The sequence below is a fragment of the Phocoena sinus genome, chromosome 2 (genome assembly GCF_008692025.1).
Source record: "Phocoena sinus isolate mPhoSin1 chromosome 2, mPhoSin1.pri, whole genome shotgun sequence".
In the NCBI taxonomy this organism is placed as follows: domain Eukaryota; kingdom Metazoa; phylum Chordata; class Mammalia; order Artiodactyla; family Phocoenidae; genus Phocoena; species Phocoena sinus.
Genome location: NC_045764.1, coordinates 71,586,900 through 71,611,885, shown reverse-complemented (window position 1 = coordinate 71,611,885; position 24,986 = coordinate 71,586,900). Strand labels below are relative to the sequence as shown.

Below are 24,986 nucleotides of genomic sequence, written 5' to 3'. Positions count from 1 at the left end.
CTGTTCTGTTTGGATTTCTTTTAAACAAACCTATTTCCATATTAGTGGAGTGATTATTCAGGCATTCAAATGAAAGATATGAAGCCATATTGATGAGAAAGAGATGGGAGATTATCCTGTTTCCATATCTGACTCTCATGTTTTATATTAGGCAGCAACCTAAGCAGAGCCTATGGCCCTGTGGGCAGTGATTGAGTAATTTAGTTTGCAAAGCTTGTCTTTGATAATAGCTGAGTTGGGAGTTAGCAGCCTAAGAAAACTTAAAAAAAAGAAAAAGGCTATATAGCAAAATTATCAGCAAAGGGGTTGATAAGTGATAATCTCAATGGTATTGAAACTGGTTTGCATAGATAACACCTTTCCTTGCCTGGCCCTAGTCTTGTGTACAATAATAAGTTGACTGTATTTGATTGCAAAAAAGCATATTTTAAGTACTCAGCTTAATAAATCACTAAGTGATGAATGCTCTTACAGGATTGAATGCTCTTTATTAGAAGGAATTCTTTCTTATTCTGATTTGATAACCATCTAATTTTATTATCATCTCCTGCTACTTTAACTTCCCAAGCAATATTTAGATTAAAATACATTTTCATTTGATTTTTGTAAGGTATGTGAATGGCCATGCAAAAAAACATTATGAAGATGCACAAATACCCTTAACCAACCATAAGAAATCAGAAAAGCAAGAAAAAGCTCAGCACACAGTGTGTATGGATTGCAGTAGCTACAGTACATACTGGTAAGTATTAATATTATCTGAAAATGCTATTCCTTTACTATGTGTGTGCAGTTTTCTCGTCGTCCTCACTCTTTCCCCTCCCCCCAGTCTCTAAGCCAGTGGGGACCGCCATTACTGCCTTTTAGTCCTGTTGGAATTCACAGAGGACTGGGGGCTATCAGGAATGCTTGTCCTTATTCATTCAGATGTAAATTTAAATTGCCCTTTTCAGCCTCTAGGTCTCCTCTTCTTTCCCATCCCACTAAGCTTCAGGGAAATGAAAAGTATTTGTTGTTGTTCATTATAATTCCTTTTCTTTTTTGTTTTTAACTGAAGAATAATATTATTATAATATGATAAAAACCCACATTCCTACTGTCCAGTTAAGGTTTTGTTATATAATCTTTAACTTCTTTGTTTAAAAAATTATTTTGACAGTCTCCCCTGTCCCAACACAGTTCCACTCTCCTCTTCTACTCTGTAGATAAACATCAAGAATTTTGTGTGTAGCCTTTCAAGCTAATTTTTTTTAAGTGTCACATCCTTTAAAAGGGTATTGGAGGCCCTGTTCTCTCTTTGTAATATACTATACATGTCTGTTTCATGTAAATGACAATAAAGTAAGAATTTTTCTGACTACTTTGAACAGGTTATTCAGGTTACAAGTGATGTTTAACAATCCATATCCATTCGGTATGCTCAAAGAGTCAGTGTATTTTACAGTTTTAACTTCGGCGTGAAGCAAATTTCTTTCCTTGACTAGTAAATTATGAATAATTCTTTATGGTTTTAATCATTTTACTGAATTCAAAAGGTTTCTGACATTGAAAGGAAAAAAAAAAGCCATTTAAAGGAGCCCTTTTATTTTTGTTTTTGTTTTTGCCATATAGCCCTCAAATGTTACATGAAGGCAATACTGGGCAGGGATGGGGATTTAAAGTCCAAATATTGCTTTTGATTCACACTTTCTACTGAAGTTGTGTGCTAATCCTTTCTACATTATCCTTAGCTGCTTATTGTATTGTAGAAAGGTGTCTCATCAAAAGGAAGAAAAAAAGGTCAGTGGCCTACCAAGTTTACATTTTTACAGGTTTACCATTATTACACTGTGGCTATTGAATAAAACATTGTAAGGTTTAGTCCTGTAGATCACTAGTATTTCAGTGATCCTCTGTGTGGAAGATGTCCGGACGTGGAAGAGAGACAAGCTAGAGGTACATGAAGACATCAGTAAAAGTGAAAATCTTGGGAAGATTTTCTGAGCCTAGTGCTGAGTTTATTATTATTTGCTCTCATAAAACACCCCTTCCTACAAAAATTAAGCATTAGCCAAGCTGTTAAAGTGTTTTCATTAGTTTCCCCCCCTTTCCCTGAGGACACTTATATACTAGAATGACACAGCTATCTAATTGACAGAACCATGTGTTTCTGTAAGGTTGTAAGTATTTCTCTTTAAACAGCAGGAATTAAGATCATTCTTGAGGTATCTGTCTCACAGTCATCATTGCAGGTCATGTCAACCTGTATGCACCAGATGTTGAAAGCGTTCATTCTTCTTGATTTTTAGTTAGCAATGTGCATGAAATATTTAATGGGGAAATTTGGAAATACAATTAAATCTCTGTGTGCAGTGGGTTTTCTTGCTGTTGGTAAGATTATGAGGAAATAGTAACTCTTTGAGGAAATTTAAGGAATTATCTTGGAATTTTCCTAATGGAGTGGAATTATATTTGTAGGTCTCTTTAAAGATATAGACTATATACTTTAATGTCTTTGTGTATTGCATTTTAGAGGAATACCTTTATTAACTAGGACTGGAATTTAATTTGCTTTATATTGGTATAGTATGCTAAAGTACAAGTCATTTCACGGCTGAATTGGAATTAAATGGCAGATCTTGGACCTAGGGGGAATATACACCGTGGCAGGGGTTTCTTGGCCAGTTGCCAGTCTTTTGTGTGAAGTTATACAGAGCCGCAAGTGTGTGGACTCCAAGAGCTTCTGAAATGCAGGAAGGGAGCTGCAGCTGGTCACATAACCATCTCATTTGTGGGTTTAGAACAAAATGCCAGGGAATCATCCTGTAGCATTATACTGACAGCCTAAAAGGAAACTGTGCTAGTAGTAAGCTGATGAAGCTGTAGTTTAAATTAACATTTTCCCCACACCTCACTATGATTAAGAAACAAAAAAGGATTTCTTCTGTATGCGGTGTGTGTGTGTGTGTGTGTGTGTGTGTTATTTTCCAGTGCACCTTAGTAATTTCACTTCAGTTTGTAAATTTTCCTTGTATATAAATTTCTGGTGGTTACACTAATTGGTTTACTTTAGAGGTGTATTAGGTTTAACCTATTCGATTATTAATTATTATGCTTGTAGTCAAAATATTTTGACTATAGCTAATGTTAAGGCGCCTTTTCCATGTGCTCTGTCCTCTGAAGAAGTTGAAACATGCTCCGAGGCTTACAGTTTTTCTATCCTTATTTTCCCTTTTCCAAGAGTCCCTGCCTTTGTCCTGTCTTTGCATATCCTTTATGAGGTTATCATTGAGCACTCCCCCCCTCCCCCAAGTAACTCCAATTGTAGCTGGATGTAATCTCCCCTAAACTCACAGTCCTTGGGATACTTATAATTTCCTGCTGCATGTTAGTTATTTGTAAATGTCCTTGGGGACTGCAGGAACCATATGTCAGATCTTTGTATTGTCCACAGTACTCAGTGTCTGGTGCTGAGTAAGCAGTAGATGTTTGAAAGACTGAATTTTGTTAACTATTTTCCAAAAATGGGGAAGGTTATACCAAATCTATACTATTGTGCCCTCCTGATACTTTTGGAGGACTGAAGAGCTGCAGAACCCTTTTCCTGAAAAAGACTCAAATCACAGCCTATGTGAGCTATTCCATTTACCTCCCGAGAGGGACACCCTTGCAGAGCAGGTCCTTTCACTTCTGATATAAACTGGGCATCCAGGAGAAGCACATATTAACCAAAGCAGAACATAAAACAGGTCATTATTTCAAAAGAGGGAGAGAATCATTTTGGTTTGACACAAACCCACTCCTTTAGGAGACAAATGAAGATTTTAGTAAAAATGAAAATCTTAAGATTTTCACACAAGGGCAGGTGTTCAGATTATTGTGTGTGTGTTCAGTAATATTTCCTTTCCTCCTACCCCAAATTCCCTCCCCCAGTTAATACAAATGGAATTGTATGTGGTACATTATTGTATCAAAAAAAATAGTAAAATTGATTGAGAAGAAACAAAGATTAAAATTAGGAACTTCTTTTTTTATTATTATTTTTGCGGTACGCGGACCTCTCACTGTTGTGGCCTCTCTCGTTGCGGAGCACAGGCTCCGGACGCGCAGACTCAGCGGCCATGGCTCACGGCTCACGGCTCCAGCCGCTCCGCGGCACGTGGGATCTTCCCGGACCAGGGAACGAACCCGTGTCCCCTGCATTGGCAGGCAGACTCTGAACCACTGCGCCACCAGAGAAGCCCTAAAATTAGGAACTTTTATTTGACTTATTATGTAGATAGACATTTGGAGTTAATAGATTTAAAATACTGAACATATAACTTTTGACATCTGACATAGTCTTGTCAACTTATCAACAATAGCTGAATTTCTGAGAATTCAAAAGTATGAAAGGAGTATTAAAACTAAATTACTAGAATTTTTCCTTCCTGGTAGGGTAGTGTTTTAAAGCACTTCTTCAAACAAAGAAATATTATGAAATGGGAGTCAATTCATTTGTCTAGAAGAAAGACTTGTATTTTAGATTTTAAACACCTATAATAAATAGCAGTTTTAATTAAAACTAATAAAAATAAAGCTTTTATTTGTGGGTTTAAATGGATGCTGAATCATTTTCAAAGGCAGTTGTGATTAAAAATTAAAAAGGGGAAGATCTTTTGTTGACTATCCTTATAAACTTTTGGGGCACAAATTTTCAGTGTTGTAAAGATTAGAGAACAGGAAGAATTTTGTTGATTTAAAAACAGTATTTTGAAGTTTTATTAAAAAGAAACTTTTTAGCACATGGTCTGAAAGCAAAAGCCTCCTTCTTAATAAGCTGGTACTTTTCTGCTTTTAACAAAGGAAATGAGTTTTCTCTGCAAGTATTCTAATTTTCCAAAATTGGCTTAGTTGATGGCCACGCATTAGAATTGAATAAAAGAGAATTTAAAAATAAGCTTGCTTTCTAAAAGAGTTCTTTGGATTTAACTTTTCTTGGTTTGAAATAGATGAAGTCACTGGAATACCAGCTTTTTTTGTTTTGTTTTTTGTTTTCTGTAACTATATCTGTCATTTATAATAAAGCTGGAGGTCAAAGTTTACTCTAGGTGTCATATTATGATGTTATCTATTATACAAGGGAATGAAAAGGAATTTAAAACTTAATGATCGATTTGCCATTGCCCTTTCTCGAGGGGTACTTTTTGCATTAAAGTTTTTGATTTTGTTTCTTTGGTATTAGTATTATACATGACTTACTGTATAAAGATTGCCTTATAGCCAGTAGATTAAAGAACTTGTTCCTTTACTGTTGCGTAAAAAATTCAGGTTCATTTGTATGATGATTGCTTCTTGTTTCACGTGGGTGAAGAATGATTTGGTCTGGGAATATTTTCTTAGTGCTTCAAGAATATGATGTGGAGACTTATGACTTGGGTAGCTTCAATAGCACTTACAACAGGAATGGAAAAAGCTTTAGAATTTTAAAGCTGAGAGAGAGAGATTTTCTTTGTTTTGAGTGCGACACCTGCACCATATAATATGGTAGCAGTTGAGCAATTAAAAGTGGCTAGTGGGACTGAGGAATTGAATGTTTTATTTTATTTTAACGATTATGTTTAAATTGCCACATGTACTGGTAGCTACTGTATTAGACAGTGTAGCCTCACACTTAAAATTTAACATTGAGTATTATGAAACTTTAAAAACCTTAAGACAAAAATCTGATAGAAACTCCAAAATGAAAATAAGTCAATTTCACTAACTAAAATAGTTGTAAATAAGTATAACTTAAAGCAAATCTAACCCAGTAAAATGTGTCAAAAAGAAAAATTATATAATTACTGAGTTAATTTCACTAGTCTGCCAACATATTCATTTTAAAGGGAATCCCAGATGATTGTATCATTAGAAGCAAAAATACATTTATAAATAAGCCATTTCTGATTTTTAAAAAACTAATAACATTGAAATAAAAGGAAACTATTAAAATATGATAGTTCCCCCCCAAAGAAAGCAAACAACATATGCAAATTGATGAAATACTAAAGCTATTTCCATTAACATCAGAAACAAGACAAATACTTCCTGTCATCATTTACATCATCGTCACTATTATTAAACATTGCTTTGGCAGTTCTATCCATTGAAATAAGACAATAAATTGTTGGTATAAATATTAGAAAAGAACAAATTATTTCTGCTTTCAAATTATATAATGCTGAGAAAACTTGGGACCTTAGTAGAAAACAACAAGTAGAATTAATAATTAATTTTGAGATGGTGCTACATAATAAATATGCAAAAACTAATAGCTTTCTCTTCATTAGCAGTCATTAGTTAAAAATGGAAATGACCAAACAAAAAAACAGACATTCAACATAATGACCAAAACTATAAACTAAATCTAGGAATAAGTATTACAGAAAGATACAAAGCAAAGATATGGATCCTTTGTGAAGAAAACTTGACATTGTAAACAGTTCCTTTCCCCCTCAAATTTTTACCTTCAAAAGTTTTCCTGGAGACAGGGCCTGATGAACATGATGGTCCTCGAACATAATGTGCACAACATCCAAAAAAATCAAAATAGCGGATATGTTGCTTTTATTCAATACATAAATATTCATCGAGAACCAGCTGTATGTTAGGAACCTAGTCTTTAGTGCAGTGGTCTCTAAAATAATGCACTTGAAGGTACGGGAGGAAAATAGCAGAACTTTTATTAAAACTTTTTATCTGGCAAAAATAAAATCATTGGCAAATATTTAAAATACCTACTGCCAGTGGTCTGTAGACTACGTGGTTATGTGTCATGAACCACACACGGAGTGTCCTGAATCAGCTTCACGTGTGGCGTCCTCTCCCTTGTTCACTTTTAGCATTGTGCAGTATGTTAACGGTTTTTGTCTGCCTAGTTACATGGGTTTATTTAATTTTACCAAGAATCAACCCTCTTCAAATGGATACATATTTTAAAAGATTTTTTTATGAGAAGAAGTCCTCCAAGATAATAACAGTAACAATAGTAAGACAAATACTGGTGAACAAGGAAAAGGTAAGCTGACATACACTCCTACTCTGAGCTCATCAGATACATTTTACAAAGTAAAAATATTGGCTATCTAATAAAAACACAGACTAATCAGATCTGATAAATTGGACAAAAAGTTTGAGACTGTGTGAAGTATGAATTTATATCCATTATCATTAATGTCAGACCTCACCCTATGAGGTGATACTAGTTTAATAATGAGATACTAGTTTAATAATGGTATGAAGACATTTAAAAAGTTTATTTCATCTCTAGCTCATTCTTCTAAAATTTTTCTTTTTTTATACTATATGCATATTAATTTAGATTTACTTGCATATGTAATTAGTACAAATGTGTAAATGTGTTGGGGGTGATGGATGCTCAGTTTTGTGGCTTAATTTTTATCTGATTAGGAGCCATTGAGAATAATTTGAAGATTTCGTCTTAGTGGACTGGTGTTTTTCCTTTTATAATTAGAGAGGGCATGAGGCACAGGCTGGAAATAGGAAGGAGACAAGTGTTTCTAAAGTTAGAATTTTTAAAAGGAGGTAAACCCACGTTAAATTTTAGGATGAGAAAATAATTGAGCCATGCTGCATGTTTTAATTTTTGGAGAATGGGGAAAAAGTACAGATAGGGATGAACAAGTAAGGAATATTTTTTGTTGTTAAACAAGTGAATGGTGCTACAGGGAAAATACTGAGGGAGGGTAAGGGAGTTGGTGTATGGAGTGAAAGCTTAAATCTAAACATAAAGCAGGTAACACTGAAGTGAAAGGGAAGATTGGGAGGAAAAGATGAGAGAGAAGAAAATTTAGGTAAGGTCGACATTGCAGGGACCATCAAATACTGTAGTTTAATTCGGCTACAGATATCTATGCGTTTGAAAGTCACTGTATTTGGGTGGGGCAGAGGGAGATATCATACTAAAGGAAATAACCAAGGTTTAGAATAAAATATTAGTTGAGATGAAGGAGGAAAAAGATGGGTTTGGGGGAGATTATAGAGAGAAAAATATTTAGAAAGGATTAGGCATGATTAGATGCTAGAAATTAGAAAAAAAATCACAATCTTAAAAATGTACACATAAGGAATCAATGTAATGAAGAAATTGGACAATTTTGCTATTTATTAGAATAAGCAGAATTTGAAATAACTTGAGCTGTGATATTATCAGTTTTTTACCAAAGTATAATAGTAGTATAAATAATTGGTATTTCTTATGAAAATTTACCTGCTACGTGTTCTCTCAGTGCAAGGTAATAAAATTAATTGTGTATCTTCTGCTCTGAACAGCAGTATATATATAATACCCTACTCTACATTTAACAGTTTATTAACTATTGGCTTGAAGTACGTTAAAACTACTTTAGTGTCATATTTGGTTCAAGGAATTTGGTTTGAGACTAATTTTTGCATAGCTAAGATGATAGTATACTTTGCCTCAAGGTGTTAGAAGTAGAGAAAGATACCAGTACCTTCTCCTTCCCTGCCTTTTTATATCTGATTTCCTTATCTAACATCTCTAATATGTTGCCTGATATGACTTCTAAGTATTATTTTTTTGTCTTTAGTGTTCAGTTTACTTTAATTTCCTTAAACAGTTCTTTCTTTTTAGTAAATACAGAAGTAAACATTTTCCTTGTCTGACAAGTAGTGTGTTAGAGGTAGAGCTCATCTTTACTTGAAGAATCACCTAACATCACGAAATTTAAACTTGCTGAAGTGTTAATATAATAGACTAAAAGTTGGTTGTGTAATATAGGTAGTTCCTGACTTTTGTTTGCTAGACATGTGAAGTCCTATTTATATGAAAAGATGCCAAAACCTGGACCTCAGCTCCAATTTCTCAGTAGAAAGATGAAAAAGAGGAGTAGAACTTTTTATATTATTTCAGTTACGTTTTGGGAACCAGGTGTATTTTCACCTTGCAACATTTAACCATATTTTATAACAATATTTATTTCAAAATGGGAAATGCATTCCAAGTTTCAGAGGAGCAATCTAGAAGCTTTGAAAACACAGCCTACAAGTTATGCACTTTTTTGTACTTATTCTGGTGTAATCTCCTTGAAGGGAAAACTAAGAATAGTGGCTAAATTTTGTTTTTCAGGTGTTAGAGGTAAGCATAATACTGACCTAATACCTTCAACACAATTGTAAACCAGGAAGAGATTTTTAGAACTTGTTTACTTTAAATCCTTCTTATTGCTTTGGGACTTTTTAATATCAGTATTAGTGGGATAGTTTCCAGTTTGAAAGCAGCGTCTCAGCTAAAGACTAAGGTAACCAGACAACATTTAAATTCTTATTTACTTCCTACTTTTGTTACTTATTTTCTTTTCACCTCTGGGCCAGGGAGGAAGAAGAAATCAGAACAGGGGATGGGGGCAGCTAGAGACGGGTGTGCTGTGAGGCAGCCCTGGTTACACAGCAAAAGGAAGCTGACATTTATTGACCCTCTACCACGTGCCAGGCGCCCCTGGACGTTTTGACCTGTGGAAGCAGGTGCTTTCCTTTTATCATCGTCATCTCATAACGCTTGTATAGTGTGGTGAATTCAGACAGGACAAAAGTTAGAATCTTAGAAGTAAATGTCCTTCATAGTGACTGTAAGAAGATCTAAAAATGACTCTTGGCAATAAGGACAATTGTGAAAACTTAAAACTTTTTAAGCCAGTGAGAACAAATTCAGCCAAAATAAAATTGGCTTCTTATAGTTCATTAAAGTTATATTTATTACCTCTTTATAATATTGGGTAGTATTATAGTAGAACAGCTAGTATCTTAGATATTTTCTAGGCTAGCAGTGCTGTGCAAGAGAAATAATTCGTCACATATGTAATTTAGAATTTTCTAGTAGCCACGTTAAAAAAGCAAAGACAAACAGGTTGATTAATTTTAACTGTATATTTTATTTAGCCCAGTTATCCAAAATATTATCATGTCAACATGGTAATCCATATAGAATTATTATAGTGTGCATCTTTTTTTAACATGAAACCTTCAAAATCCAGTATGTATTTTACATGTACAGCACATCTCCATTCAGATGCTAACTTTTCGTCAGAAATGCTTGATCTGTATTTAGTCATAAAAATTGCAGTTAAAAATGTAGATTCCAAACACTATTAAAAATTTTCCAATAAATGAATAAAGTACCAAAAAACCCCATTTTCTTTAATACTTGGCGTCTGTTTTGACAAGACTGACTCATCTTTTTTAGAATAATTGAGCCCAAAGCAAAAGCATATCAGTCTCAAAACTGTATCTAATTTAAGTAAATCCACTAACTCTTGTAACCACTCAGTATTATCAACATCAAATTCAAAGGACCATTATATAAACTGAAAATCAACTCCAAATTTGTCCATATCAACAAAGCATTCTTCAATTTTTCTTATAGATTTTGCAGACAACTTACATAATGCCATCGTATTTTAAATCTTCTGTATATTTGTTCACATTGAAATGTGTAAAGTCATTATTGATTTGTATTATGAATAGTTTAAATTTTAACATAAATTCTCATACCTGTCTAGCTAGGTCACAAGCAAGCTTTTATTCTCTCCTTGGATCTTTAAATTTAGCTCATTCACGTGCACTGTGATATAGGTGAAAAAATGTAAATCATGCTGTGATGTTTTCTCTTTGTTCAGTATTGGCAGGTGTTTCTTTTGTTTCAAGAAAATCTTGAATTAGAGTTAAGAGTACAGTAAACCTTTGTAAAATTCTTCCATGACTCAAGCAGTGAACATTGGCAAAGAACATGTAGTCATTAATTCATTATCTTCCATTTCTTTTAACAGTTCCATAAACTGGTGATGAGTCAGAGCATTTGCACATGTATACTGAACAATTTTAATAACTGCATCCACGACACAGTCTACTTTAGAGCACAGATATTTTCAATATGTTAATATGCAGTGGATCAGATAAGGGAAATAATTCCATTAAATCCGGGTTTTTGATCCCATGTAGCAGGTCCTTGTCTGTCTTGATAGAAACTTTTTCCTGTCTAGCTGAAAGTGACAGATGTAAAAGATTAAAAAATATTTACAACATGCGGTTGATTGTTTTTAAGGTTGCAAATAGATGAAGACATTTCAATTTGGAAGTCATTTGAAACAAAACATACCCAAAGTATTAACTGGCCGTTGTCTCTTGTCTTGTAAAACTCATCTAAAGCGAAAAGTAAAAAGTACTTACAATTTTCAAATGTTGAATGAATTGATCTTGAATAATGTTAGAAAGGTCTTTTATTCACTAACAGTTGCTTGATGGATCAACTGAAGATCTTTTACTTTTTGTAAAATATCCTTTTTGATCTTTATCTCAAATTCTAAAACATAACTCCCTTAACTGAAATAATAATTTAATGTTTCACCTCTCCATCTAAAAATGGTTTTCTTTCTTGAGCAAGAATTCAAGCTATTTTAAAGCTTGCCAGAATTACAAGCTCAAATCCTTAAAATCACTAAGAAACTTCTTTGTTATACATTTCGTTCTGATTTCATTGATTGTGACAAATTTCATTGATTATTTTTTGACTGTAGAGAAGCAACTTATATTATTATGCATTTGCTGAAAATGACTCAATATTGTCTACTTTATTATCTTAAAACTTTTTTTACACAGCTTATTACTTTGGCTCTGCTGTATTAAGTCATAATTGCCATTATTTATAAAATTTGTGATACACCTTTTCCACTCGATACTGCCTCATTAGTGTGCCTATGTTGTCAATTACACATTTGTGTGCAATCTTTTTTTAAAAGTTCCAAACTTCATTTGGAAGTTAAAATTTTTTTTCATTGTTAGTTTTTAACCCAGAAAAATAATTTATTTGTATTAATTATTAAAATAAGTATTTCAGTTTAACTACCAATTACTATTTACATAGGTATCACTGTAACTCCTGCTGTCCGCAGAAAGTATTCAAACAAGCACATTACAGCGCTTCATTATTGCATAGAAAAATAACTGAAACCTTCTGTTGACATAAACTAGACTGGTGATATGCTTATGTGTGATCCTAGAAATGACATGTGCACCCACACTGTGCACTGCAGTACATCTTATATGATGTCATAATAAAAGTGAAATATAGTTTTACCAAAACCATAAAGTATTTAATGGAAATATATTTTATACTGCTTTAGTTAAATAAAATTTTATATCAATTAAAATTTTAAAAGATTAAAATGCATTTCCTCAGTTGCATTAGTCACATTAGAACAGCTCTGGAGTCTAGAGAAACTTATTCACTTTAATAATGAACATTCAAAGAGATGAAGCAACTAGACCCAGTTAAGTCAGCTTAGTTCAGAATGGAGCAAGGCCGTAAATGAATCTGTATTTCAATATATGAAAACGTTCCTTTAACAAATGTTAAAGGCTGAATTCATGTCACACCAAAAAGAATTAATAAGAAAAAAATCAGTTATTTCATATAATCTGAAACAATTTGTTTCTTTAAACAAAGCAACCTTTTTTTTTTTTGTAGAAGCTAAGGGGTTTACTTTTCAATGAGATATTCTAGCAGCATGTATATACATGAAAGATGATCTGAATTTGCTTTTAGACTTCATTCCCCAGATGAACACTAGCATTTGGAGTTATTTTTGTTTTGAACACTGGGTATTCTTTTAACCAAAATACGTGCATATATTTATGCAAACATAGAATGAAAATGTAAGCAGGAATTAGAGTAACAATACAATTTCATTCTTTAGTGAATGCCTGAGGTTCATGGAGGAACCAAGTGCCTTAAACCCAGATTTGCAGAGTAGACCTTACCCTCTTAACATTTATGCTGACAGGAAGCAAGGAATTAAGCCTTTTCACTAATTTAATTCCTTTATGTCTTTGTCATAAAACTGATAAGGAATTATTTTCCTGCCATTGCTGGTACTTTGATCATAGAGAAACGGTCTAGGATGTAAAAGGTAGCTTTTGCTATTTGTAGAAACGTTAGGGATTGACCACGGGAGCTTGGAGAGAATACGTTAGAGACTCTTGATTGACAACACAGGCAGTCAGTTAATGCGGAGGGGCATGATAAATAATTACATATATATTTTACTTAAAGTTTTCAAAAGCACTCACATTTTGAATTCTGTGAATAAGAGACACAAGCCATGCTTTTGTGTGTAATCTTTTTTTTAAAAAATTACTTTCCTCCATCCTAGTCACAATTTTTTTATAGACTGGTTTCAGGTATGTAAGACATGTTTTTTGGATTCTGCTAGAGATGACCTAATTTTTACTAATTGCTATGCATTCAAAATTTTTGTTTGCTCAGAATGGCAATGTTATTGTCATTATTCTTTGGTAGTTATAATAAGTGGTTTTGTACAAAGCTGCAGTTCAAAAGAATATTTTGGTACTAGCTTGTAAGTTGTTTTTATTAAAATTGGCCTTATTCTAGGAAGAAAATTGAATGCTAATGTACAAGTTAAAGTTTATTATGTGTGATTCCTTATATTATTTGCTTATTGACTCGCTAAAACACACACACACACACAATATCAGTTTTAAGGAACATCTTAAATGTCTTTCTTCAAAGCGGTTATCGGTTTCCTGAAAGATGTAGCCACTGTTTTTGTTTTCTAACACCTTGGAATGAAAAGATTCATTCTTCTCAACCATCTGAATTCAGTTTATTTAAATTAAATTATGTGTGAAATATATGGCTTTTAGTTTTTTTATTCAAATATCCCTACATGTTAATTACTTTTTTCCTGCTTTTCTCTTAAATCTCTCCTGCCTGCAAACTCCCCATTAATTTGAGTTGGGAAGGATCACATTAAAGATTTAGGCTTCGTGCTACATGAACAGAATTGGTGCTTTGTATTTCATTTTCCATGTATTATGTACCACTGAAAAGAATATAACACGTGTAGTAGCGTATTTCATTTTTGAAAGAGGAATTGAAGAGCTTTTGAATAAAAATGTGTAAAGAAACTGGTGTTCATTGCCTACGTGGCTTTTTATAAAGGACTCTTGAAAAGCATTCCACTGTGGATTCCAAGTCCTCTTTAAACTCACCACTGACAGTAACTGCCTGCAGAGGCATGTGATCATCTTGGCAGTAGCCAGGCCTTTTAGTGATTTCATTACTGTGGTTTCCTCAAGCTCTTTACACACATTGATTAATATTTTCCTTGCAGTTATCGCTGTGATGATTTTGTGATTAATGACACCAAGCTGGGACTGGTACAGAAAGTCAGAGAACACTTACAGAACTTGGAAAAGTAAGTAATAGGCCTTGGGAAAGAAGGGGTGGAGTGGGGTTGAGGGGTCTTTCAGCATTTCTGAGTGGGATTTTTGTTTATGAGTTCCATAACTTCATCACGTTTTTAGTGTGATTGAAATGTGAACAAAGTAAACTTTGGAGTTGGGTATCTGAAAATGCCCATAGTCAGTGATCATAGCTCAGCATTTATTTTGTTTAATATTTGTCATAAACCATGTGCAAGGGCTCCAGAGCCTGTTTTTCAGTTACTATCCACCAACTTATAAGCTCCTCAGTTTATTTGCAAGGGGAATTTTGGTAGTGCAAGGGAAGGGCAAAAAATGATACAAAATCATTAGAGTTACCTTTGATATTAAAAAATCCTTATCCAAATGTATTATGAGGTCTTCTTAGAAACTCTGAAATGTATGTATCAAGGGAAAATAGGTTTAATTATATTATTGTTCAGCGTGCATCTATGTGATAGCACAAGATCCTAGTTTCTTCTTTTCCTTTTTTTTGTTAGGGGCAGTATTTATCACTTGAAAGTATAGGAAGCTGTGAAATGCTTTGTCATCATAAAGAAATTAAACTGCTTAAGTGAATAGAATTATTTTTTGCTATAGCCAAATAGGTTAGTCAGATAAAGCTCACTAGACCCAAAATTCAAGCAGTAAACAGAAACCCCAGTAGCAATGTCTTTTGAAGCTGCAGTGGATAGAAGCGTGGTCCTGACTCAGGTGAAAATGGTCGCTGACTCAGGTGAAATTTGTGTAAATCACCCCTAATTGTCAGGTGCCATCTAATTTATTTATTTTTTGTTGTTTTTTAAAAAATCTTTATTGGAGTGTAATTGCTTTACAACATCTTATTTATTTTGACAGTTGATGTATAAAAATGGTATTGTGAGAACATGCCACAAGTGAGAGTCCTTCAGCAAACTTACATGTGAAGCCAACAGAGTATTTTAAAATTGAGTGCTGAGAGGGAATAACCTAAGTTCTTTGAGTGAAACACTGTCTAGCTTTGGTTAACCAAAGTCTCTGTGCATGTCTCTGTCTAAATAGACTATAAGCTGATAAGGGAAGAATCGATTTCTTTGAAATCTAAGCTAATTAGAACAGTCTGGGTTTAAGTGCACTTTGGCTTGTCATCTTGGGGCTCCTCACTTTTTCAAAGCGCCTCCTCCCTTTTAATTTGAACAAAGCAGCAGGAGCATATCTAGGGTTAGAGACACAGGTATAGACACACAGATCTAGAATATTGAATTTGGTCTGAAATAATCACAGTTAACTGTGAGGTAGGAGATTCCTGCAGTAATTTATGTAAATATCACTCTTTGGTGTGGTGATGTCATTGTAAAGATCTTACTAACTTGATTCTTTGTTATAGAAGTAGGTAGCAACCAAATTATTTCTTCCTGCCACTTATAGTTTTCTCTAAGAAAAGACTATATCATCTCAATGACAAATAAATTCATCAGAACTAAGTCAAAGGGAAAACCGGAAGTTCAAGAACCTGCATGCGTTTATGCAGATATTGAATCTTTTATTTCCATTTATTTCTTCGTCAGGTAAAAGCTGTCACAGACTGCCTTGTCTACACTTCTCCTTGGTCCCACTGAAAAAGCTGCTTTGCAATCCTTTTTCTATGTCGATAAACATTACCTAAATTTATTTTTATTTTTTCAAAGATAGCCTTTACTCTGTAATGGAAGCTACAATGAAAGAACTATGATTACATTTGAGTTTTACTTGAGACTGTTTAGCGTATCCTCTGGAGAAGCACTGCACACCAGAAACGTTGTATTAATCTACACTGCCCAGTATGGTAGCCACTAGACACACGTGACTATGGAGCACTTGAAAATTAGCTAGTGTGACGAGGAACTGAATTTTACATTTTTTTTTTTTTTTTTTTTTTGAATTTTACATTTTTAAGTTTAATTAATTTAAATTTATTAGCCACATGTTGTGAGCAGCTACCATATTAAATAGCGTGGATCTAAAGGATTCTGCCATTTTGAGAATCATTGATGATAAAATTTAATAACATATTTTTAAAAAGCTAAATGTTTTTTTTTGTATAGGTTAAAACCAGAAGTTAACTATTAGGCATTATCACAGTACATACACTGTGCTTGTGAGTGAACTTCTTTACTTACAGAATTTGTGAAGGAATAACTTAACATCGTAGTACATATGGGATTATCTCTTCTTACCTTGTAGTCACCAGTACACTGAGAGGGACATACATTTCTGAAGACGTTTTTCCTAAGAATATTTTTAGATTTGAAACAGCTGACTGTCACTAGATCTGATGCTCTGAAGACAGTTCACGTGGAAATTTTGGAAAGAAAAATAATTATGTATTTTCTTTGGATTAACCTGGTACTTTTGGAAGATGGGAAAGAGTTGGTAGACTTAAAAAGTCTATATTGTTTAATAGTAACTTTCACTTCCTTTAGATTAGTTCCCCTGATACATAATAATTTTAAAGTGAAGATAGGAATTATTTCCTCTGAAGATAGGAATTATTTTCTAACAAATTTCAAACTTAATATCTCTTTCAATGAGAAACATTTAGATAATTTAAATTCAGAATTTATGTGCTAATTAGAATTTGTTTTAGAATATGCTTTGTAGCAGAGCTGAATCAAATGAATTGATACATGCCTATGCGTCTATAATTTATCATTCTGCAAACTCAGATTATATCATCATCTATTACAACATACTAACAAAATATGATACCTTTATCAAAATTAAGAAAGAAGTGGCATAGAATTTGAGACTTAATGTTAAATCTCAGAATAATCATGTCAGACCAGTGTTTTTCTTTTTTACGAGTAGTGGATGTTCTCTTGTTTGAAGCTTCACCGTTGATTAGGTAGATAGAGCGGTGGAGGAGAGGGACTGTCCATCAGACCACATCCACTTGGCCAGCGTTTCTGGGAAGCGCCCGGTGGGTGGCAGCTTCCAGTCCCACCCTGCTGGAGGAGCGGTGGGGATTTCCAGGGGAAGTGGAACTCCTCAGTTACTTGAAATACTTGTGGGCCACAGTGGCCTAACAAGTCACTTCCAGGACTCCATACCCTAGATACTTAGAACAGCCATATTTACTCTGTCTTGCTGTGTAGTGTTGTGTATGTATGAACGTCTTTTTGACTGTCTGTTTGTGCTTTAATAGCTCAGCTTTCACAGCTGACAGGCATAGGAAAAGAAAACTCTTGGAAAACTCATCACTGAACAGCAAGTTACTAAAAGTAAATGTAAGTAATTAAAATGTATTCAAATATAAGAATTGGTTGAGATCTAGTCACTGTTTGATTACAGTTCTAACATTAATGTTGCCCTTTATAAACTTTTATAAATGTATGCCTTGGATTTGGAATATTTTACAAAATGTTTGCCACTTGTACTAATGATTCTTGACGTGACTGAATACCCCAGCGAGTCTGTCAGTGCCTTCCTTCCGTCAGGATGACCACCGTGCTCCTCTGCCTTAGGAGGCATTTGTTCTTAACGCCTACTCGTGTACCTTATTACTCCATCTCTGTAGGATCCCAAAGATCCTTGCTTCCTTCTGTTAAAGGTCCCTAGTGCAAATTCTATGGGTCTGGGGCTTCCCTGGTGGCACAGTGGTTAAGAATCCCCCTGCCAACGCAGGGGGCACGGGTTCGAGCCCTGGTCCGGGAAGATCCCACATGCGGCGGAGCAACTAAGCCCGTGCGCCACAACTACAAGCCTGTGCTCTAGAGCCCGTGAGCCACAACTGCTGAGCCTGTGTGCCACAACTAGTGAAGCCCGTGCACCTAGAGCCCATGATCTACAACAAGAGAAGTCACCGCAATGAGAAGCCCGTGCACCTCAACTAGAGAAGGCCCGCACGTAGCAACAAAGACCCAACACAGCCAAAAAATAAATAAATAAAATAAAAATCTTAAAAAAAAAAAAATGCGGGCTTCCCTGGTGGCGCAGTGGTTGAGAGTCCGCCTGCCGATGCAGGGGACGCGGGTTCGTGCCCCAGTCCGGGAAGATCCCACATGCCGCGGAGTGGCTGGCCCGTGACCCATGGCTGCTGAGCCTGCGCGTCCGGAGCCTGTGCTCCGCAACGGGAGAGGCCACAGCAGTGAGAGGCCCGCATAGCGCAAAAAAAAAAAAAAAAAAAAAAAAAAATGCTTTGGGTCTGAAGTTTTGGTAAGTTTTTTCCTTAGGGCCTTCATTAATACAGTTTCACCATAAAAGAATAGGCTTCCTCATTCTGATACCCATCTCTTACCAAATGTATGGCCATTAATGGAGTAACAAAGTTTAAAGATGACTAAATATTGTAAAATATACCAGTAATTTTGTCCTGCATCTACCTCTCTGCTGTCATGCTAGCTGTGTTTAGACACACAATTAAGTATTACAATTTCGTGGAAGAAAGAGCTAAAGTGATGCTTTGGGTTGGATGGGTAGATTCACTAACCACGTGTAGTACTCAGACATCACAGTGCATTTGTACAGCTAATCAAAAAACAAAGCCTTAGTCTTTAAGGGAAGTTCAGGTAGTTTTATCAGATTGATATTCCATTGCTAGGAAAACATGTATTGGTCATTTGCATGGCTTAGAGTTAAAAGCTGGGGGACAGAAATACTTGGCATGTTTATATTTTTTCCAATTTGTAGTAGCTTTAATAGAGTCTTATGACGGTGTTAAGTCTTAAACTTATTTAAGGATCTTCCTGGTTTTTGCATTGTGTACTCAACAGTACTTATTAATGGTGACTTCCTCATAAACTTCCATTTAGCACAATCCTAGGATCAGAAACAGCCTTCTAAAAATATCCAGACACGTTTACAGAGAGTAGAAAGAGAATTTGAAATATTTGTTGGACTGAAAAGTATCAATTCCGAACTGGCTTGTTGTTAGAGTTTCAAATATAGGCCTTTGTTCTTCTTTGAAACAGTTGACCTTCTCTCGGTATTACTGAAGGCCACCTCTTGTTCCATTTTACAGGGAAGCACCACTGCCATTTGTGCCACAGGCCTTCGGAATTTGGGGAACACGTGTTTCATGAACGCCATCCTTCAGTCACTCAGGTACTGTTACAGTCACAGCTTAAGTATCTGACGTTAGTTTCTGGTGGAATGGTTAAGAGCAAAGGCTCTGGGTTCAGATCCTGTCTCTGCCACTAACTCTAGCCTAGTAACTTGGGGCAAGTTACCTCAGTTCCCTGTGCCTTAGTTTTCTCATCAGTGAAATTGGGGATAATAGTCTACCTCACGGGGTAGTCGGGAAGATACTATATAATTTACATGAAGTGCTTAGAACAGTGCCTAGCAGTAAATAACTGTTAGCTGTTATTATTTAGTTCCTGTTCCTTCTTGAATAGGCTTGAGCACAGGCCAGCAAACTTCTGTAAAAGGCCAGATTAAATAAATATTTTTAACCTTTGCATGCCACATCCAGGCTTCCTCACACATCTTCTCCTCCCTTCAACACCCCTCTCCCTTTTAAACAACTCTTTAAAAATATAAAACTCACTTTAAAAATGTAAAAGCTCACTGGTCCAGGGTCAGATTTGTCCTGTGGGCCATAGTTTGCAGACCCCTGGGCTATAAGGAACCTTGTTCAGATAACTTAGTTCAATCATTAGTTGAGTCTTAAGTATGGTCATAAGATCAGATGTTTAGAAGATCTTCAAAATGTAAGGTGAGCAGGGACTTCCCTGGCGGTACAGCGGTTGACTCTGTGCTTCCACGGCAGGGGGCTCGGGTTTGATTCCTGGTCAGGGAACTAAGATCCCACATGCTGCGTGGCTTAAAAAAAAAAAAAAAAAAAAAAAGAGTAAGATGAGCAGGAAAAATAAAATAGACAACAAGGCTGACCTAAGTTATACAGAAGAAATTATTTAGAAAGTTGCATACTTTTAGATTTTAATGTGGTATCAGAGACCACAGTAAATTATTTTCCCAAGGCCACCTTGCTAATGAGGAACAGAAGCCATGTGTGATCTCTCCTTAAAGGTACTGGCTCTCAGCTTATCTAGTCTTGCTCAAAGAAGAAATTCTAGTCACTACCGAATTCTCCTTGTTACTCTGTATAGTGTATTTAAACAATATGGTTGGTTTCATGGCTTTTATTTGAGGAAATTATTGAAAACTTGGGAACAAAGGCCCTGAAAAGAAAGAAATGGTGACAGGCTATATAGATGGGAAGGGGGAATTGAGGATTTCTGGAACAGAGATTTTGCTTTAAGGTCTTTGTTTATTTTTGCAAAGTCATCTACTTATATTCCCTTTTAAAAAAATATTTATTTATTTGGTTGTTCTGGGCCTTAGTTGTGGCTCCAGGGCTCCTAAGTTGTGGCATGCAAACTCTTAGTTGTAGCTTGCATGTGGGATCTAGTTCCCTGACCAGGGGTTGAACCCAGGCCCCCTGCATTGGGAGTGCAGAGTCTTACTCACTGTGCCACCGGGGAAGTCCCCCTTATATTGTTTTCTTGGAGTAAACGAGGAAGCTTAATGAAGAAATGCAATGTTAAGAGATTGCATTGAGTATCATTTGAATGAGAAATTGAAATATCACATTTTCAAAATCCATATACGGTATAGGTCTCAGAGTGCTTTCTTTACTTCATAGTACATTTAAAAACTAATAATTTTTTTCCCTTCCTTTTAAAATAGTAACATTGAGCAGTTTTGCTGTTATTTCAAAGCGCTGCCTGCTGTGGAGTTAAGGAATGGGAAGACAGCAGGAAGGCGAACGTACCATACCAGGAGCCAGGGGGACAGCAACGTGTGAGTCTAAGAACATGTCCTTTCTGGCTTTGAGCTACAGAACAAATGACTCTTACTGGTGATTTCCACTGCATTATCTGACTTAATAGGCACGTGCATTAAAAAAACAAACAAACACCAAGACAACTCTCAATTGTGTTTAAGTATCTAGCTAGCAATCTTAATAATTGTTAGAATTCTTTTATTTCTATTTACCTAGTAGGCAGGACAAATGTAGCACTCCGCTTGTTGAGTGTGTGGATTTGGGCATTCTAAAATTGACATCTATGAAGAAAACACAGTTTTAGGTATAGACCGGCGTGAATATCATTAGTCTTTGTGAATTGATTTGTCTGATAGGGTTAGGTAAACCTGTCTTGGATAATTACATTAATTTGTAGTTATCAAATTAATTACAGAGCAGTACTGTCAATTTTTAGCTGATATGGAAGGAGAAAAAAATTGACAAGTGATTATTGAGAACCAAACCAATATATATTCAAATTCAGTGCAGCCACGTTCTCTCTGGGGTTCAGCAAGATTTATCATATCATCATGACCGTAAGGGGTATCTTAACATTACTGAAATAGGGCTACGATTTATCATCTGTATGTATTTTAATGTAATGTTTTCCCTGCCTGCCCATCCCTGCTCCCACACACCCCATCCCCACACATTCTGAAAAGCCGTCTTATAATCTGACAGTGTTCTGCCTAGATGCCTGAGGGAGAATAGGATAGGCCGTGTTAGAATAGTGTGTAGTGTGGAGTATGCAGTGAAGCCAGGCATTGGAGCAGGGATGGAATGATATCACTAGAAGTGGTGTTTTAAGAGTTTACTTTGGTAGCAGCATATAGGATGAGCTGGAACGTGCCTGCATTCAAGGAGGCTCTTCACTTTATAGTCATTGGTTAGAGGGAATAGCCGTGAAATGAAGAGGAAAAAATACATGTGCACAAACGTTAAGGGAAGAGTTAGTAGTACCTGATGCATTAGTGTCATTTAGGGTTTAGTTACGAATTATAGAAATTGCCGCTGGCCATTTTAGGCAGAAAAGGAATTTATTGAAAGTCTGTTGGTGAGCTTACCATTAGTGGATGCGGGGGAAATCAGGTCTGGAGTCTAGGCATCCATGAGGGTGTCCCATTAGGACCGCTGTCCATGCTGCACCGAAGTTCGCATTGCCAGCACTGCTGGAGCTGGGTGCTGGGTGGATGCTGCTGTGACTGCTCGGCCCCTGCACTCCTTCCTGACTGTGCTCTTTGCCACCAGAAACAATCTGGCACTGTTCCAGCTTCAAATAGGCATACCCAGGCCGTGTACCTGAGTCCTGGCTTCACGGGGGAGCGGGTGGGGGCTGAGAGAGCAAGTACCTGGCCTTTTCAGCTTCCACAGTAGGAGGCAGGCTTTGACTCTTAAGGTGGGGTTCCTCAAACATAGGATGAGGGTTCAGGTACTAGGGAGTAAAAGATATGATTTGTATCTCAGGAACCTACTGGATAACGGGTTAAGAAAGAAGATAGTGAGATTCTCTGTGATATCAACCAGGTATCCACGAGTATGGTAGCTGTATTGACACATACAGTCATTGAAGTTGAGGAGGTGTATAAGCTTACCTACGTGCATAGAAGACCAAAACTAACGGTGACTTAAACATCCGTGGTTTATCTTCTCACATAAAAGTTGGAGGTTATCCATCTAGGTTTGTTTCACACAATCATTGGGCTCCTCTGGCTTTCTGTCCCACCAGCCCTGGGTGAGACTCTTATCCACATCATCCACAATGGTGCTGGCGCACCACCGTTTCGTCCTCATTCTAGCTGGAAGGCAGAAGGAAGGGGTGAATGAGAAGGACCACTCTTTCTCTTTAAGGGAATTTGTCAGAAGTTGGGCACACTCAAAAAAATTTTTTTATTCCAGGAGCTCATGTGCCAAGAAAAAAATGGAAGTTGTATTCCTGTGAGAGAAGGGGCGATTGGAGACTGAGGGGCTGTAGGGAGAGTACGGAGAGCAGGTTTAGGACACAGTGAGTTAGAAGAGACAAGAGGGCAGCCAGTAGAAAATTCCTGTTGGAACCTGGAGACAGCTGAGTAAAAGTGGTCATGAGAAAAATCTGGAGTTTAGATTTGGATTTGAGAGTCATTGGTATAGAGGTGAGTGTTGAAGCTTTGTGGCCAGATGAACTCTGCGGCAGAGATGAGCAGTCACGCACCGAGGTCTGGGGAGTGCGCTCCTAGAGAGTGGCAGGAAGGAGAAAGGCAAGAGATGGAGAAAGAGATTCTATTACTTGTTTTATGGGTTTTTTGAAACATTTCATCCTTAGGTAATTTGATTTGTAACTTATCCATTGCTTTATTTTACAAGTATGGCAGTACTTTGACATACTCAGAGTTCACCATATAGTTAAAAAACTAGTTTTGTCTATAATCACTGCTATTTGTATGGGTTTTTTTTTTTTTCCTTCTTTTTTTTTTTTTTTTTGCTGTATGCGGGCCTCTCACTGTTGTGGCCTCTTCCGTTGCGGAGCACAGGCTCCGGACGCTCAGGCTCAGCGGCCATGGCTCACGGGCCCAGCCGCTCGGGGGCACGTGGGATCTTCCTGGACTGGGGCGCAAACCCGTGTCCTCTGCATCGGCAGGCAGACTCTCAACCACTGCGCCACCAGGGAAGCCCTTGTATGGGTTTTGAGATGCTGTACTTAGCTGTCAGGTTGAGTTCAGAAGAGACCAAACTCTTTTTATGTTTTCATTTTTTATTTGTGGATTTTAGACAGTTTGGCATTATGTATTGAAATAGCAGCCTCTCACTAATGCTGAGGGTCTCATCATCCCCTGCTCTTTTCTAGGTCTTTGGTGGAAGAGTTTAGAAAGACACTCTGTGCATTATGGCAAGGTAGCCAGACTGCATTTAGCCCAGAGTCCTTATTTTATGTTGTTTGGAAGATTATGCCGAATTTTAGGTAAGTATTATTTAATGAAGGATGTTTAAAACATTAATATTAGTCTTTACACTGTTCCTGAAACAATTTCCAACAGTGGTGGTATTCTCAATAATGAAACCAGTGTTTTGTTTTTTAAGGAGAAGAGCAGAAGTTGGATATATCCTACTAGACAAATGTGTTTAAATAATAGACCTTAGAAAAATCTTTAACAAAAGGCAGGGCATTTTGTTGTTATAAAAACAGAGCCCTTACAAATAACTTACGTGCTCTAGGAAAACATACTGGACAAAATTTCCTTGATTTTTTTCAAAATCTTATACAGAGTAATTATCATCATACACCGTCCTGTTATTTCAGCTAAAAAAAGAAAAATCCAAATGTAGTCAGTAGAAAACCATGGTATCGTATTCACTGTTCTGGTCTGGGTTCTGAAGACCTTACAAGACTGTAGTTAAGTCCATTGGGATTCATTCGCTTTCCAGAACGTAACACAATTAGCACATCATCTCCTAATGTGGTTATAGAGTCACAGCGTTTCCCGTGTTCTTTATCTGGTCTCGCTTGAGTGGGGAAACAGCCCTGCTGTCAGAGAAATCTCCCTCTTCTCCTAAGCTAGTCCTCCCCGTAGGTAACAGCAGATCTGAAGCACTATGGGTGCTTGACAGCAGCCTTCACCACCTTCTGCTGATTTTATCTTTCTGAAGCACGCCACGGCTCTTACTAGTCATGATTTTGGCGCCTTATGTACAGCCCTCTCTTTCTTTTTTAAAACCAGCACGCTCTGGTAAAACTCAGCAATACATCTTGCTTTACTGTCTCAGAGTGGTTTAGATATATTGGTAGTATGGAGAAATGTCTAAAGGGTAACAGCTTCAAAGGACTATAATTTGTTGCCTTGCCAAAGAGTCTAGCCTTGAGGATCAGACGTAATTGACTATTGTTAACCCTGGTCTTTGTTTTGAAGGAAATTTCTTTTATATTTCATGTTATTTAAATCTCTCCTGAGAAGGAGAGAATCATTTTGTAAGAATTTTAGAATTTCCT

The 24,986-nt window shown here is 36.2% G+C and overlaps 1 protein-coding gene across 4 annotated transcripts in view; it reads left to right on the top strand.

The window, feature by feature from the left end:
• Positions 1-24,986, top strand: part of USP3 (ubiquitin specific peptidase 3) — a 215,956-nt gene that overhangs the window by 150,421 nt on the left and 40,549 nt on the right. For 3 of the 4 annotated variants that reach the window (XM_032621502.1, XM_032621499.1, XM_032621503.1), the window contains 6 exons: positions 611-742; positions 14,169-14,252; positions 17,423-17,504; positions 19,238-19,320; positions 20,908-21,021; positions 23,847-23,960. In XM_032621502.1, coding sequence (XP_032477393.1) covers positions 714-742; positions 14,169-14,252; positions 17,423-17,504; positions 19,238-19,320; positions 20,908-21,021; positions 23,847-23,960 — 506 coding nt within the window. In that variant the 5' untranslated portion in view covers positions 611-713. The remainder of the gene's footprint in view (positions 1-610; positions 743-14,168; positions 14,253-17,422; positions 17,505-19,237; positions 19,321-20,907; positions 21,022-23,846; positions 23,961-24,986) is intronic. The other variant, XM_032621501.1, reaches the window with a different exon arrangement.